Source organism: Paroedura picta, chromosome 4, assembly GCF_049243985.1.
Source record: "Paroedura picta isolate Pp20150507F chromosome 4, Ppicta_v3.0, whole genome shotgun sequence".
Classification (NCBI taxonomy): Eukaryota; Metazoa; Chordata; class Lepidosauria; order Squamata; family Gekkonidae; genus Paroedura; species Paroedura picta.
In genome coordinates, this window is record NC_135372.1 from 114,150,216 (window position 1) to 114,164,716 (window position 14,501).

The 14,501-nt window shown below is 43.0% G+C and overlaps 1 protein-coding gene across 2 annotated transcripts in view; it reads left to right on the top strand.

Moving 5' to 3' along the window:
- The first annotated feature begins 245 nt into the window (after positions 1 to 245).
- ACSS2 (acyl-CoA synthetase short chain family member 2) overlaps positions 246 to 14,501 on the top strand; it is a 49,994-nt gene continuing 35,738 nt past the window's right edge. The window contains exons 1-2 of one of the 2 annotated variants that reach the window (XM_077335253.1): positions 246 to 509; positions 4,723 to 4,918. In XM_077335253.1, the coding sequence (XP_077191368.1) occupies positions 380 to 509; positions 4,723 to 4,918 (326 nt within the window). In that variant the 5' untranslated portion in view covers positions 246 to 379. The remainder of the gene's footprint in view (positions 510 to 4,722; positions 4,919 to 14,501) is intronic. The other variant, XM_077335255.1, reaches the window with a different exon arrangement.

Genomic DNA, 14,501 nt, shown 5'->3' on the forward strand with positions numbered 1-14,501 from the left:
GCGCCAGCGGAGGCCCCTATTTTGACCCGTTTCCTTCTGCCCGCAACCCGAAAACCAGACCCGCGGCTTGCCTCTGCTCCGGCGGTGACGCTGGGGAGGGGAGGGCCCTGCCGAGACTTGTTGCGCCCGCCGACAGCCGCGCTCCAGCCACGCCTCGGCGGCCAAACCCGGCCCGGCCCACCGCTCGGCGCGCCTTCCCTCCCTCCCTCTGCCGGGCCAGGCCTGGGCGTGGCCTGCCTCCCCCCTCCCCTTCCCGCTAGGTCCTCCCCCCGGCCGGAGCCTGGCAAAGGCGGCCCCGCCGCGGCGTTTCCCCGCTCAGTGCCCGCCGCCCGCTCGCTCGTGGCCGGCTGCAGCGTCTCGGCCGCCCGGAGCGCGCAGGATGGTGCTGCCTGAGGAGGAGCGCGGCGGCGGGGTGTTCCGGGCGCCGGCGGAGCTCTTGCGGGAGGCGCATGTGCCCTCCTTGGACAAGTACCGGGAGCTTTACCGCCGCTCGGTGGAGGAGCCGCAGGGTGAGTGAGCGAGAGAGCGAGAGAGCAGGCCCGGTTCGGCCGCGGCGCGCCTCAGCCAGGCTGCAGCACGGCCGGCCCCCGAGAGGCCTGCAGGCTGCGCTTCCTGGCCGCAGGGCGGGCGGGCGGCAAGGGGGCTGTCAACGAGGTCGGGCGGGCCGTTGGGGCGCTTGGCGCCTTGCACGCGGCGGCCGCGCGGAGCACACGAGGCTCGCGCACCGCCCGCTGGTGCCCCGTCCTGCTCTGTGCCTTGCCATGTGCTCCGCCTGGCCTCCCCCTCTGCCCTCCGTAGCCAGGCGGGATGCCAGTTCGCCCGAAGACCGGCCGCAGCCGCCCTCTTAATCGCGCAGGACTTAACTGCTCCGTTCGCCCCGGCCACCCCGCGCTCCCACGGCCCTGCTTCCGCGTGTCATCCTAGAACACCGGGTAGCCGGTATAAACCTGTACCCGGCTTTACTGGCTGGGCTCTCTTCGGGAACTCCTGCAGAAGAGGCAGCCTTGTTTACAGAGCTGTGTGCAAGGAGTTGTAGGTAGTTATAGACTTCATTTCTGTAGGGTTGGGACCAGTTGCCTTTTGACTGGCAGCGGAAGCCTGTTGAAACAAGTGATGTGTCTGAATCCCAGCTGAGCGTTGGGTCGCCCTGCATTGTAAGAAGCATCCCTGGTACTCAGTTATGACAGATTTACCTGTTTATTTCCTTTATTTAGGCTGCACCTTTCTCTCCAGTGGGGTGGTAGCAGTTTGGATGCTGCCACGCTGTGCACAAAAGTTTATAAATTCCTACATCTTTGCTGCTGTTCTTTCAGGCATGCTGAGTTTAGGAGACATTACCCTAAAGACTTATTGTGGGAGTATACAGTTGCCATCTAATATGGCTTCCTTTGTGCGTTTATTTGGTTATCCCATTTTACATCACTGTATATGCTCCCCCACCCCTCTTTTTCCAGGTGTATTATATCAGTGTATTTGCATATAGCAGTAATTTCCCAGGCAATGCTCTTGTAGTGTTGCATCAGCATGAGGGAAGGCTGGTAATACAGCTATGTGTTCATCTCTTGGAGACTAGAATGGTTGCTTGGGACCAGCATGGTTTTCCTGCCTGGTAGCTGATAGAGAGTTCCAGGGGGTCACATGCAACTCAGATTCTCTGGGCTTCCCTTCCAGGAGATGGGGTCAAGTTGAATCCATAAAATCACCTGTTACCATCACTGCTGTTGGGTGATTGATGTCTGGTCAACAACCTTTACCTTTGGGTCTTGTTTTGGTTTTGCCACTGGTGAGATCATTTCCCTTGTCTCTCCCAGGGCTCAAAAGCCAACATCTCTCGCTTGTTCTCTACTGTCGAGATTACACACACTAATACTGATGGCTAGTGTAGGCATGACCAGGGCTCATGGTTAGGAGGTTCTTCCATCTTCCTCCTGTTTCCAGGACTCCAAGTGTCCAGGAACCCTTTCCTTTGTTACAGTCTCCCTCTCACCTACCACTGTGACTGTGAAGAATGATGAGGGTGAGTGTTAATCCTGTCACAGAGCTTGCTGGCTGGGGCTGGCCAAATAACACTTCCTGTGTTCGTGATGGTCATGGGCTCAATGGCAGACTCAGAAGGCAGAAAGGAAGACATACCCATTTCTGTGCAAGCCTTCTCAGCAAAAGGAGTGTGCGCCCAGGGAGATGCAATCACTCTGTGGTGCTTAGGCTAAGGGTAGGGCAGGCATGTTGGCACTGTCCTACAGTCACATTGCCTGTCTGTGGTGGGAGGGTGGACCTGGGGAGGTGCAGATGGCTCACAAACCCAGACAGGTTTGGAGAGTTGGCCTTGTCTTGTAATCAGGGTATTGATTCACAGAGGGAGGGTGGGCCAGGGACATGCAGCCAGCTGTGACTGTTTGGGTGGCTCCCAGGCCAGGGTAGAGGGGCTGGCAGCAGTTTATCTATTTATCTATTCGTTTGTTTGTTACATTTATATACCTCCGTTCCCAGTACAGCTGGCTTACGGTGGTTCACAACAAAGTCTACTTAGTAAAACAATTAAAAATCTCCCTCCCACCTCCCTGCCCCCCACACCAGCCCCATACTGACCCTCCCCACCCCAACTGTGTTCCTGGGGAAGATAGAAATATGGCATTCCAGAGGAGGGGCAAGATCTCGGCCGCAGGCTGCCTTGGGGAAAGGTGGGGGTCTATGCCAGAGGGGTCCACTACTAGGACACATCTGTTTTGTCCATTCTGCGGCCCAGAACTTACACTTGACAACATGTCCCCAGAAAGCACTTTCAGGGGGGGGGGCTTCTTTGATGGGCATGCAGAAGGGCATCTCAGGTAGGTCTGCCACAAGTTTGATGCCTCTAGCTTGCACAAGGCCTGTTATATACGCTCCTGCCTTTCCTGGGGGCACCTTGTTTGGGGGTCCATATCTTTACCAAACTTGCTGAGCAGGAATAGGAGATGGAGATGCCCTGTGATTTTGGAGTTTCTAGGACCCAAAAGGTCACATCCTGAACTTGAATGAAGTTTTCCCAGTTCGGGCCCATCCTTAGTTGGCAGCACTTCAATTTTGTGGTATCTCTCATGCCTATACCTGCACTGACACTGCAGACAGCATTAAAGGAAGATAGTTTATCACTGAAATCGCTACTAGAGTAAACTGCTGCTGCTGTTTGAGAACAGTGAGGCAACTCTGTAGGGTCAATAAGGGCTAATATGTAGGCCAGCTCTGAGAAGGATGCATAAACGTGAAAATGTCTGCTCAGATTGTGTCTACTCAGATTTGTGTTGTCTATAAAATGTTGGGTAAGTTGATTGGGGTGGAGACCATTGCCTGATGTCTTCATACAGGTGAAGTAAAGATGCTAGATTAAAATTTGAGCAAGCTGCATGCATGAGGTGTTCTGACTTTCCACTGGGGTGTAGGAGAGAAGTTCCTGGTGTTTCTTTGCAGGCTAAAGTTGGTGGTGTGTTATAAATAAGGTGACCAGATTGTCCCACTTTTGGAAGGACATCTGGGGGTACCTGGCAAATTGTACTTATGTTGAAATTAAAACATATATATTACAATACTGTTTTTGTGTTCTATGAAACTTTTTGTTGCTCCATATAGACCAAAATTTTAATCAAGACTCTCCCCCCCCCCCCCCAGTCAATGCTGTCCCACTTTACCAATGTTAAAATCTGGTTACCTTAGTTATAAAGGCAAAGGCTTAGCAAAAAATGGCCTTTTTCTGAATGGAAGACTGCAACAATCTGTCTTGCAGGTTATTTGGCAAGATGCAAAAAGGCATAGATTTGGCTATCAAGGTGGCTCAAGTTTTACATATTCTGGAAGCTATTTAGTACTACAGTATTGGCATAGTGAATGACAAGATAAATCAAATAGCAAAAGTTATTGTTGTAAAGTATATTGTTGGCAGTAATTTTAATGTCTTGGAAGCATGTAATTAATTGCACCTGGAAGGTCTCACTGGAAGTGCCCTAGCTAAATGGCTGTCATAATCTTTTCTTTGATTTGTGCAAATGCGTAATGCTTTCCTTGAGGAAATAACAGTAAGATGTGAGATGTGTTTGGTTTTAACCAGTGTACCTGTCACAGGCAAGCATTTCTGCATGCATCTGATTGAAGCATCCCATTTGATACCAAAGGCCCTGCATGGAGATGCCATCAATATGTTTCTGCCTCAACCACTTAGGTGTGTTTTGAGAGAGAATGTTTGGTTGACTTCCTTGTGAGATTCTGGTTCATTAGTCGTAGTGTCTGGTGTCAGGATTCTGCCTGATTTGTCAATCCTGCTGTTGTATAAAGGGCTATATTTCTCTAGCTGTCACATATAGCCTTGAGGGTGTTTTGCGAGTGACTGAAGAGAGGTATAACAGTGCATTTTAATTGCAGGGAAAGTCACATATTTTAACTGGATTATGCATTCTTAAAGTATACTTATTTAATGTCCCTTGAAGTTTTAATTGAAATATATGTGATTTGCCCGCAAGTATTTAGTACAGAAGACATTCGGTTATTCCTTTGTATTAGCAATATACTGAAAGTGACTCATAAGCACACGTACGGTATCCTTCCATACCATGTTAGTTCTGCTACAGCCATTTGAATCCTTAGTGCTCTTTATTCATTTTCTTCTTTAAATAACATCCATTCAGTTTTGTCTAATTTAGATACCTCATACTAATAGCTGTTGTCTGAAAGTTTTAATTTATTATTTTGCAGAATTTTGGGGTGATATTGCCAAAGAATTTTACTGGAGATGCCGGCATACTGGACCATTTCTGCAGTACAACTTTGATGTCACTAAAGGAAAAATCTCCATTGAATGGATGAAAGGGGCTACAACTAACATTTGCTACAATCTGTTGGACAGAAATGTCTATGAGAATAAACTTGGGGACAAAATAGCTTTTTACTGGTAATATTCTGTTTTTTTATTATGCTCTTTCATGTAAAACCTTAGAAATGAAAAAAAAATCTTGTTCCATTGGTTTAATTTGTACTGATCCAGTTTAGAGACCTGAGAGGTAAATGATAATGAATACTGAGTTGTTAGAGCTGATTTTCAGTTGAACATGCTTGAGAATCTCTCTTTAATTAAAGAAGGCACACACTTATTTGAAGGGGAAAAAAGGAAATCTGCCTTAAACTGCTTCTGGGCTCTCTAGTTCTGACAGGTTCCCAGGCAGGTCTGTAGAGCTGCTTAAAGCCTCTGTCAAGCTTCTCTTACAGTGACCTTATCAATTACTTGTTATGTACTTCAGAAAGTCCTCTAGAAAGTTTGCTACAAGCAGTTGTGTTTCCTAAATAATAGGTGCCTCAATAGAATATAGACGTTGAAGTTCATTGCAAGGGCAGGGATAACTTTCACCATTGTGCTTTTAAAAATTCTATTGCTCCTTTCCCTCTCCCCGATTCCCTGCAAAGTAAGGTTTAGTCTAAGTATCTGATCCACATAGGAAGTTTAAGGTTGCCTTAAAAATAGAAATATTGTCTCTAGAACATGTTCCTGTTGCAGAATGTGATTGTCTTTTTTAGTATTTATGATGATGCCTCTCTTTTGCAAGAAGATTTATGAGTCTTATGAAAATGATTGCTCTTGTGCCCAGGAACAGTCATGTAGTTTACTTCTTTTCCCTGACAGTTCTGGTTCCTTTTTCTTTGATTAATACTTGTGTACTTTACAGAACAACCAGAGAATCAGGAAATGTGGCATGCAGGTCAATCCAATCTATACTTACTAGGAAGCAAACCCTACTGATTTCATTAGGACCTAAGTCACAAGTAAGCTTGTATGTGTTGCAGCTCTGTGTCTCAGATGCAGGCCTTTGCCTTCTAGAAGCATTATGAAGTATTGCGGGCCCTTTAAAAGGTTGAGAAAGGGGATTGGTTGCCTGGCTTGATTGACAGACAGAAGAGAGTCACATGTAAAGTGCGTTGCCCTCTTCCGCCATTACGCTAGTGTAATGCTGTTTTTTTAGATGTGCGGAAATGTCCTCAGCGTGACTTTGCCATCCTGCCTTTTGCAGGCTGATGCTCAACATAATGTACTCTGAGGAACGTGGTTCCAGCACGTATCTTGGCTTCAAGTATATAATCAAGCTTTCTTTGAGCTTCTGTGCAACATCGTGTATCATCCTGAGTAGTATTAGTTAATTTTTGTGATGGGATAAGTTATTTTGACAGGTGTTGCATTTAAATTTTTGATGTAACTTTGCTGGTGCAGACATAATAAGGTTGTTAGCTGTCTTAAGCTATCTACAGGAAGCTATCTACACTACAGGATATATATATTTTTAAGTGATACTGGTAATTCTATTTGTCAGAGCTGTGAGTTATAATCTGAGGTACTACTTGTCTCTTTATGCTCCCTGCAGAGCTCTTTGCTCTGTGGGTACTAATCTGTTGGAGGATCCTGGTCCTAAGGAAGTATACCTGGCATTGACTAGGGCCAGGGCTTTTTCGGTCCTGGCCCTGACCTGGTGGAATGAGCTCCCGGGAGCTATCACAGTTCCACAAGGTCTGTAAAACGGAGCTCTTCCGCCAGGTCTTGGGTTGAAGCCCGAGCCAAGATCAATGTGGCCCCTCCTCAGGATGGGTATTTACATCTCGCACCCCACCCCTAGGTTAGTCTGCTCAGGGTAATTCAGCCGCCGTTCTTGGAGGGTCTGTGTGGGTTTTATTGGGGTTTTTATTGGTTTATGAAGTTTTATTATTGTAAGCGGCCACGAGGCCCTGGAGAGTGTCAGGAGATACATCCAGCAATAAATAAATAAATGAATATAAAATAATTGAGATATGGGATATGTACCACCATAAGCTCCTTTGAAAGAAGGGCAGCAAAAAAATGACATGCATTTCATAACTGAGATGAAACAGTTAGGAAGTGGCCACAGGACTGCTCACTCACTTCCCTCTTTCCTGGAATACACATTCAAGCTGCAGTGCCTTAAATTTTACATCCCTAACAATAGAAAAGGGTAAGAGTCCAGTAGCACCTTAAAGAGTAACAAACTTTGCTTTCATGAGTCACGGATCACTTCTGTGACAAATTTTGTTAGTCTAAGGTGCTACTGGACTAATGCTCTTATCTGCTGCTACAAACCCATCTTGACCTATTATTAGCAATTTTAGTAGCAATGGTTCGAAGTAGCCAAAGGGGATCCTGCTAAACTTGGGATCTGAAACCAGCTTCAGAGTATATTTAGACTCTGGCTTGAGTGAGAAACTTGCTTGGCACTAAAATTTGAATGTGGTGATATAGGGTTAAGTATTTTTTTAATTTATATTTATATACTGCCACTCTCAGAGAATGTATAGTTGTAGGAATTTGTTTTCTGCGAGAGTATATAAAGAAGGGTGTGGGGAAGACAGTACTATTTAGCTATTTAGATTGGTCCTGATTGTCTGTCATATGGTCATCTAGAAAGATGAAATGCAGTTCACTTTTAAACAATATTTGGAGTATGCGTTTATTTGTTTCTTCTTAAACATTAGGTTCAGGCGATTAAAGATTTTTCTTCTCCCACTCACCATTTTCCCCTGTAGATCTCTGTGGGATTGCTCTGGGAGCAAGCCCCATTGAATAAGTTGATTGATATGTTTCTGAGCAGACTTGCTTAGGATTGCTCTGCTTTTCTTGTTAGATAGCAATCAGGGAAATCAGTAAAGAGGCTGAACCTATTTTAACTTCCAGTGGCTGCAGGGAATAAACTTCATTAAGTTCTTCTAGTCCTATGTAAATCATCAGAGTTGGGAAGGCTTTGCCATGAAATACAGTTTTGAATTGATGTAGTATTGTCTGGAGACCAGTCTTCCGAGGGTTAGTTTTATATTTGTGCATTGGGCTTTGAGGACGCTGGTCTGTCTTGAGTATACCTAGTTGTTGCGTAGTGCTCTTTGCCTACTTTGATCAGATTGCTTTTAAAGCCTTTAGCGGAGTCTGAGAAGAACTGCTTGACCAAGGCGGTCCTGTGCAGAGTTATTCCAGACTAAACCAGTTGAAATTAGTGTGCTTAGATAAATAATGGAGAATGTTTTCTTTGTCCCTGGCTGTTCCTCTGTTTCTAATACCTGCCTCCAGGTATTTTCAGTGTTGCATCTCCCCTGTAGGCTAACCAGTTGCCTAGACTACTTTCTTTTATGTGTTAGGCCAAAACTGTTCTTTTTACCTAGCCTTTTAATTAACAGGCTGATGTTCAAAGTGGGCTGATCTTGCTAAGTGTTCTATGCAACACTTTGGTGTAGTGGTTAGAAGAAGAAGAAGAAGAGTTGGTTCTTATATGCCGCTTTTCCCTACCCGAAGGAGGCTCAAAGCGGCTTACCATTCCTCTCCTTCCCATTCCTTTAGGAGCGCCAGTTTGGTGTAGTGGTTAGTAGTGCAGACTTCTAATCTGGCATGCCGGGTTCAATTCTGCACTTCCCCACATGCAGCCAGCTGGGTGAACTTGGGCTCGCCACAGCACTGATAAAACTGCTCGGACCGGGCAGTGATATCAGGGCTCTCTCAGCCTCACCCACCCCACAGGGTGTGGGGAGAGGAAAAGGAAGGTGCTTTCAAGACTCCTTCTGGTAGAGAAAAGTGGCATATAAAAATAACTTCTTCTTCTTCTTCATCATTTATTAATTGTTAATGACTTTTATAGTATGTTATATTTCGCTCTGTTAGTTGCCTTCGGCATATTCCCTGGCAGAGTGGTATATAGACAACGTCTAAATTTGGAAAATTGTTTTTCTAAGTATCCTCTAGTTTGGTCGCTAGTGATACTGTTACCTGTAGTTAAAGAGGCAATTAAAAGAACACAAAATTAATTTATTCTGCATTAATGTCTTTAATACAAAGCCTGATCAGTTTTTTTTAGTGAACTGCTTCCCAATAGGTGGGAGGTAGGATCAATACAAGTTTCCTGCTCTGGATTCTAATTTACATATCAAGACTCTGTTATTCAGGAATTAGCATTAGTCCTATATCAGTCATTGTGGAGATTCTGCATGTAGTAACTACTTTTTTGTGTGTATACATCCTGGGAATTGTGAATGACCGCTAGTGTTATGTACGTTTTAGAAGCCATATGTATAGCTTAAACTCACTGGTAAGGTAATCACGTGTTGTCTGCATGGTCACTTGTGAAAGAGTTCATTCAGTGTTGATTTTGGCCCCTAAACATTACATAAAGGCAGCTGTAAGTCTTCCTTATTTGCAGATGTGTTAGCTGTTGGCTCACCCTGAAACTGAAATGCTGTCTGCTATATGGGCACTACAAGGTTATCGTTTAAGCAGTGAGGAATTCTAGTGCTGTTTGTATTACTTGCTTTCATTTAGTTTTTACCTTTTTCAGAATACGTGGCTAGAGGTCTAACAATAACTTGAGAGGTCTAACAATAACTTGAACTTCAACTGAGGTTAGATAATAGGAAGTTTCTGATTGCTTAACCTGATATAGCGGCACCTATAGATATGGGATGGAGAAGTGTCCAACATTGTGATAACAGGATAGAGGCAAATTTTATTAAATGTGAGATCTAGATATTTTTAGTGATCCCTAGCATGGGATTTGTGGGCACCATGGAGTCCATCAACATGTTTCCTCGTACCTACTCTCTTAACCTGGAAATTGAGGTGCCAGTCCTGATACTTCTCCATCTCATTGGAACTGTAGGTGCTTCAGAAGAGATCAAGAGGCATTGTCTTTGTGTCTTCAAAGTGTGTGTTTTCCTCTTCCCACTCAAAGTTAGTAATATCAACTGTGGCTCTAATTAAACAAAAGCTCTGAAACCAGTCCCTTCAGTATCCATTTTGTTTTTCTGTTTCCTTCAAATTTTAATAAAGAACAAGAGATGCTGACATCTGTCTAAAAATTCCATGGCGATTTCACTTGTTTCAGTTCTTATCAGTCAAAAATTAGTTGGTGCATATTTTCTCTTGGCCAATTTTTTCTTCATTCTTTCCCAAGCACCTAATTTTTAAAAGAAATGATTAGCAGTGTTTTCCCTTCTTGCCACATTATATAACCTGCAGATCTTGGCTATTTCTAGATATTTTTTCCTTGGCTAAAACTGATATGGAGATTTTGGACTTGTTTTCAAAAGGTGCCTCTAATAGAGTTGCCTCCTAAATAACTGATTTTTTAATCAGTGTGCAAATAGGCAGTGGGGGAATAACACAACTGTCTGGGGCCAGAATGACGCTCTTTTGAAGTAGAACTTGCTACTTCCTAATGTCCATGTTTGGCATCTACTTTCTGTAGTTCTCTCTTCCAGGTTGGACTCACAATTAGATTTATAGTTCTTGCAAGATTTATTCCATAAATTATGTTTCATCAGCAGTGACATCTGCCAAGACAGTAATTGAGTAAGAAGCCAGACTGAATAACGTAATAAGCTCAGGAAAGTACATTGCTGAAACACTGATTAAATTGGAGGACCAATTCAATTACTGCCATATATTGGATGTTTGTGTAGAGTCTTTTATATTTAAAAAATCCCAAACTATTCTTAAGGTCATATTGTTGATTCACCATCAAAACATCCTTTGGTACTGTGATTGGGAAGATTTATGCATAGACATAACATCTGAAGGGGAAGACTATCTTCTGTGTTATTGATAAAATCTTTATCAATGCCAACATCATATTTGTATGGATAGCATGTTAAGAACTCACAAGCTCTGGTGCACTTCAGTCTTACGTGAAATCAGATAGATAATTTATATTTTTGATGAAGAACAACTTTGCAGTGTTGTTTCACTTGTAACTTCAAATTACATCTTTCTGTTCACGCCCTTTCTGGTACCCTCTTCCATCTCATTGCAATAAAGATATTTGGTGGAAAATGATTCCCTCAATCCAGGTGTATGAGGAAGCATCTTTATAATTCTTGTGGTTGTCCTGTGAAGCTGGAAAAAGATGACAATTAGGTGGGGCATGGGGGAAGTACAAAAGGCAGCCATTGTGGTATACTAGTTAAAGGGCTGGACTAGGAGCTGGGGAACCTAAGTTAAAATCCCCACTTTGCCATGGAGGTTTACAGAATGACCTTGAGCCAGTCATGTAGCCTCAGCCTGACCTACCTCACAGGGTTATTGTGAGGATAAAACAGAGGAGAGGAGAATGATGTAGACTGCCTTGGGTCTCTATGATGGAGAAAGGCCACCCTCAGCCTGTTTCCAGGGAAGGGCAGCCAATACATCCAAATAATAATAATGAAAGAAAAAAAATATATTCTGCATATTCCATGGTAAGGACTAAAATTAATCTTCTCAGGTCACTTGAGTATATGCAGAATAGATTATGATTTCTAGGAATTGGGAATACTGTTCCATCCTTGTCCATGGTTATCCTGTAATTCTACATAACAGTTTGTAAAATAAATGAGAACAAACATAATTTGACTTGAGGCCAGTTTTGTGGTACACAATAAAATAGCTATGAGAAATAGCAGCATTGCTGGGTCATTGTTTTTGATTTCTACATAAATACTGTCCTGATTAATAGTCTATGGAGCTGTCTTGAAATGAGTGGGTGTTGCACAAGAATGCAGCTTGCTCTCAAATAGCTCTGTCTTACTCCCTGGTAGGCTTATATGGGAGAAATTCTCAGTCATCTATAAACAAGTGTTTAAAAAGCCTGAGACTATGGACATGTCTATAGATAAAGTAGGAGCTGAGAGGGGGAATTTTTTGCTTTCCGTGACATAGTGTTAAAAGCCAATAATGTATCCCTCAAGTAACAATATGTTATAATGGGCCATGAGATCAGTGCTCTTTCAGTAATTTCTAGATTTAGTAAATTATTACGGAGTTCAGGATGTTGGAAGTCTTCAGGTGGGTTTAGCTAATGTTGCTTGGAGATGACAGCAATAATCTTACAGCATTTGCCCAGTTTCAGCAAAGCCGGGGTGATTTCCAAGCAGGTAATTCTGCTCAGTTTGGTCTTACATTAGGATTTTATTATGCTTTGCAAAGCCTGGTGCTGAAAATGCCATCATGATTAGTATGCAGGCATTGCGTATGCTGTTGTGTGGTTGAGAAACCTGAACCATATTGCAAGCAGACCTGGAGAAGTTAAGCCTATTTCAACACTTTATTACCATTACCAGCATGATAAAGTTGTTGAAATGCTGGCCAAATGCTATCATTTTCTCAGATTGCTGAAATGAGAAGGGTACTGTGCACTCATTGCTTATATTGCTAGAGCGAATAAAACCACCCCAATACATGTCTGGTTAATGAGGTCCATTTTTAATGTGTATCTATTGGGGCAGTTTTCTGCTCTTTTGCTAAATTTAGATAATTTAACTTCCATCTACCATCTGCATATTTGTTTATGGAAGTTTCCAATTCGCTGGGGAGTTCTTTCATAGCCAGATGTAGCATATGGGACATTGCCCCAAATGGTAATGAGTGTATGAAGGGGATAGTTGGGTTTTTTGATGTTTTTATTTGGGGGGGGGGGATGAAAAAGAAAGTTACTCCATAAGGTAATAAGTTACTTTTAAACATTTTTGGCCTTTTGCCACTGAGATTCCTTCTGGTAAACTAAATATGAAAAATTCATCTTATTTATTGTACTTGTGGTGCTCCCTTTTTCACTAGACTTTCATTTAGAATTCTTGTTCCAATTCAAGATGTTGAGTCTCACACTCAAAGCTGATTATGCAGGGTATGTTAAGTACATACCTATGAAGAAATGTCTAGTAAACACAGTATTGGTTGATACAGTCAATATGAAGAGACTTTTAATGACATGTACTAGGCTTGGTATTACCAGCATCTGGATGGGCATAGATTTTAAGAGTATGTTTATAACAAAGAAAAGTGATATTATATCAATAGGTGACATGAGGATAGCAGTGGATAAGACCAATACTAATGGCTTTAAACTATGTGTAGAATGTAGTGAGCTCTCCCTCACTGGCAGTCTTTAAACAGCGGCTGAAAGATACCATGGGTGCTTTATGCTGATCCTGCATTGGGCGGGGGTTTGGACTAGATAGCCTGTATGGCCCCTTCCAACTCTATGATTCTGTGAAACAACAGTAGAATAATACATGCAGAAAACTTCCAGTACATAGTCAATTTCCCTTTCCGCTATCTCATAGGTCGATTGTTCTGTTATTGCGTAACCCTGTCGCCTTTACATGAACACTTTTTTGAATAATCCCTTTTGTATAGTTTGCCAAATGACAGGAGCATGGGGGCCCTTCTGACCTCCTCAGGCAGGGCATTCCTCAAGGTGGGGCCATGGGTTATTGGCGACTGAGCTCGCATGTGTGGAAGAGAGGTTTAATCTCTATTGCTTTCTGGGGAATTTGGTATTCCAGAGTAATTTTGGAAAGAGTGTTTTGTAAACTTTCACTGCAGCAGGTAGCCAAACATGAAACGTTTTGACATTACCGGAGCCAAGCTTTGTGCACTACTGGTAGAATAGTAATGGATATACTATATACAGAGTATATAGATGAGCTAACCCTGAGTCCTACATAAATCTTATTGTTATATTTCCCTCAAGTCTGCCTCTCTCAGGTGAGAACTCTCAGTTGTTGGATTGTTCTCTTGAGCTTTTGTTGGGGGAAATAAACTGGGAAAATTCCTGCAATGGTCTTGAGAAATCTGTTTCTTCTACATGAATTATCAAGTTCAGTCCTGTGTTATAAAAGGTGATGGAACTGAAGATTAATGAGGGTTGGGGGGGAAAGTCCAATTTGCTTAAAAGCTTTGGGTAGCTACTTAAAGCAGTAAATTATCACAGTGGCCCAGAATTTACTGAAGTGCTTTTAATTAATCAGATTGTCCTGAACACTTTGTGATGAGCAAAGCCTTGATGTGAATTGGATCTTCATCACTACCTTTTTACAACGGTGTTGTCAGACATGCTTGAAATGTAATCATGGGAAGCTGCAAAGTAGTTCGCCACTGAAAAGTGGAAATTCTTCACCATGCCAATGGAAAAACCCCAGCCTAGGTTTGTGCAGTGCTAAAAATCACAAAGGGAGGCCCAACGCATGTGGTTCTTTTCAAGTGGCTATTGTGCCTCTACTCACGTTAATCTTTTCTAAGTCTTGAGGCTTAATTTTTTCTTTTCACTGCCCTTCCTGTGTTTATATATAAGAAAGCATACTAGGTTTTTGGGGAGCAGAATCCACATTCAGCTGTCTTACACAGAGAGCTTGCTTAAACTATACGTGACCAGAGACTGTCAAGCAGTAGGATCAAGAAACTTGTTCCAAGTGAAACTTCCTGCTTGTATATGTCTGCTGTTCTCCAGAAGTCTTGCCCTAGCATCTCAAAGAAACTAATTGTTCATGTAATTTGTTATCTTTCGGCTATTAACGGGAATGTCAGAGGTATGGCAGTGCTGTAAGGCACATTACAGTTTTGCACTCCCTGACAGGTTATGCCAGTGTTAGCTGTTAAGCAACTATGAATAGTTGTGCAATGATGTGGTAGGCAGCTTTTTAACCCTTTACAGTACAGCTGTGTGCAGAATTAGACCCGTCTAAGT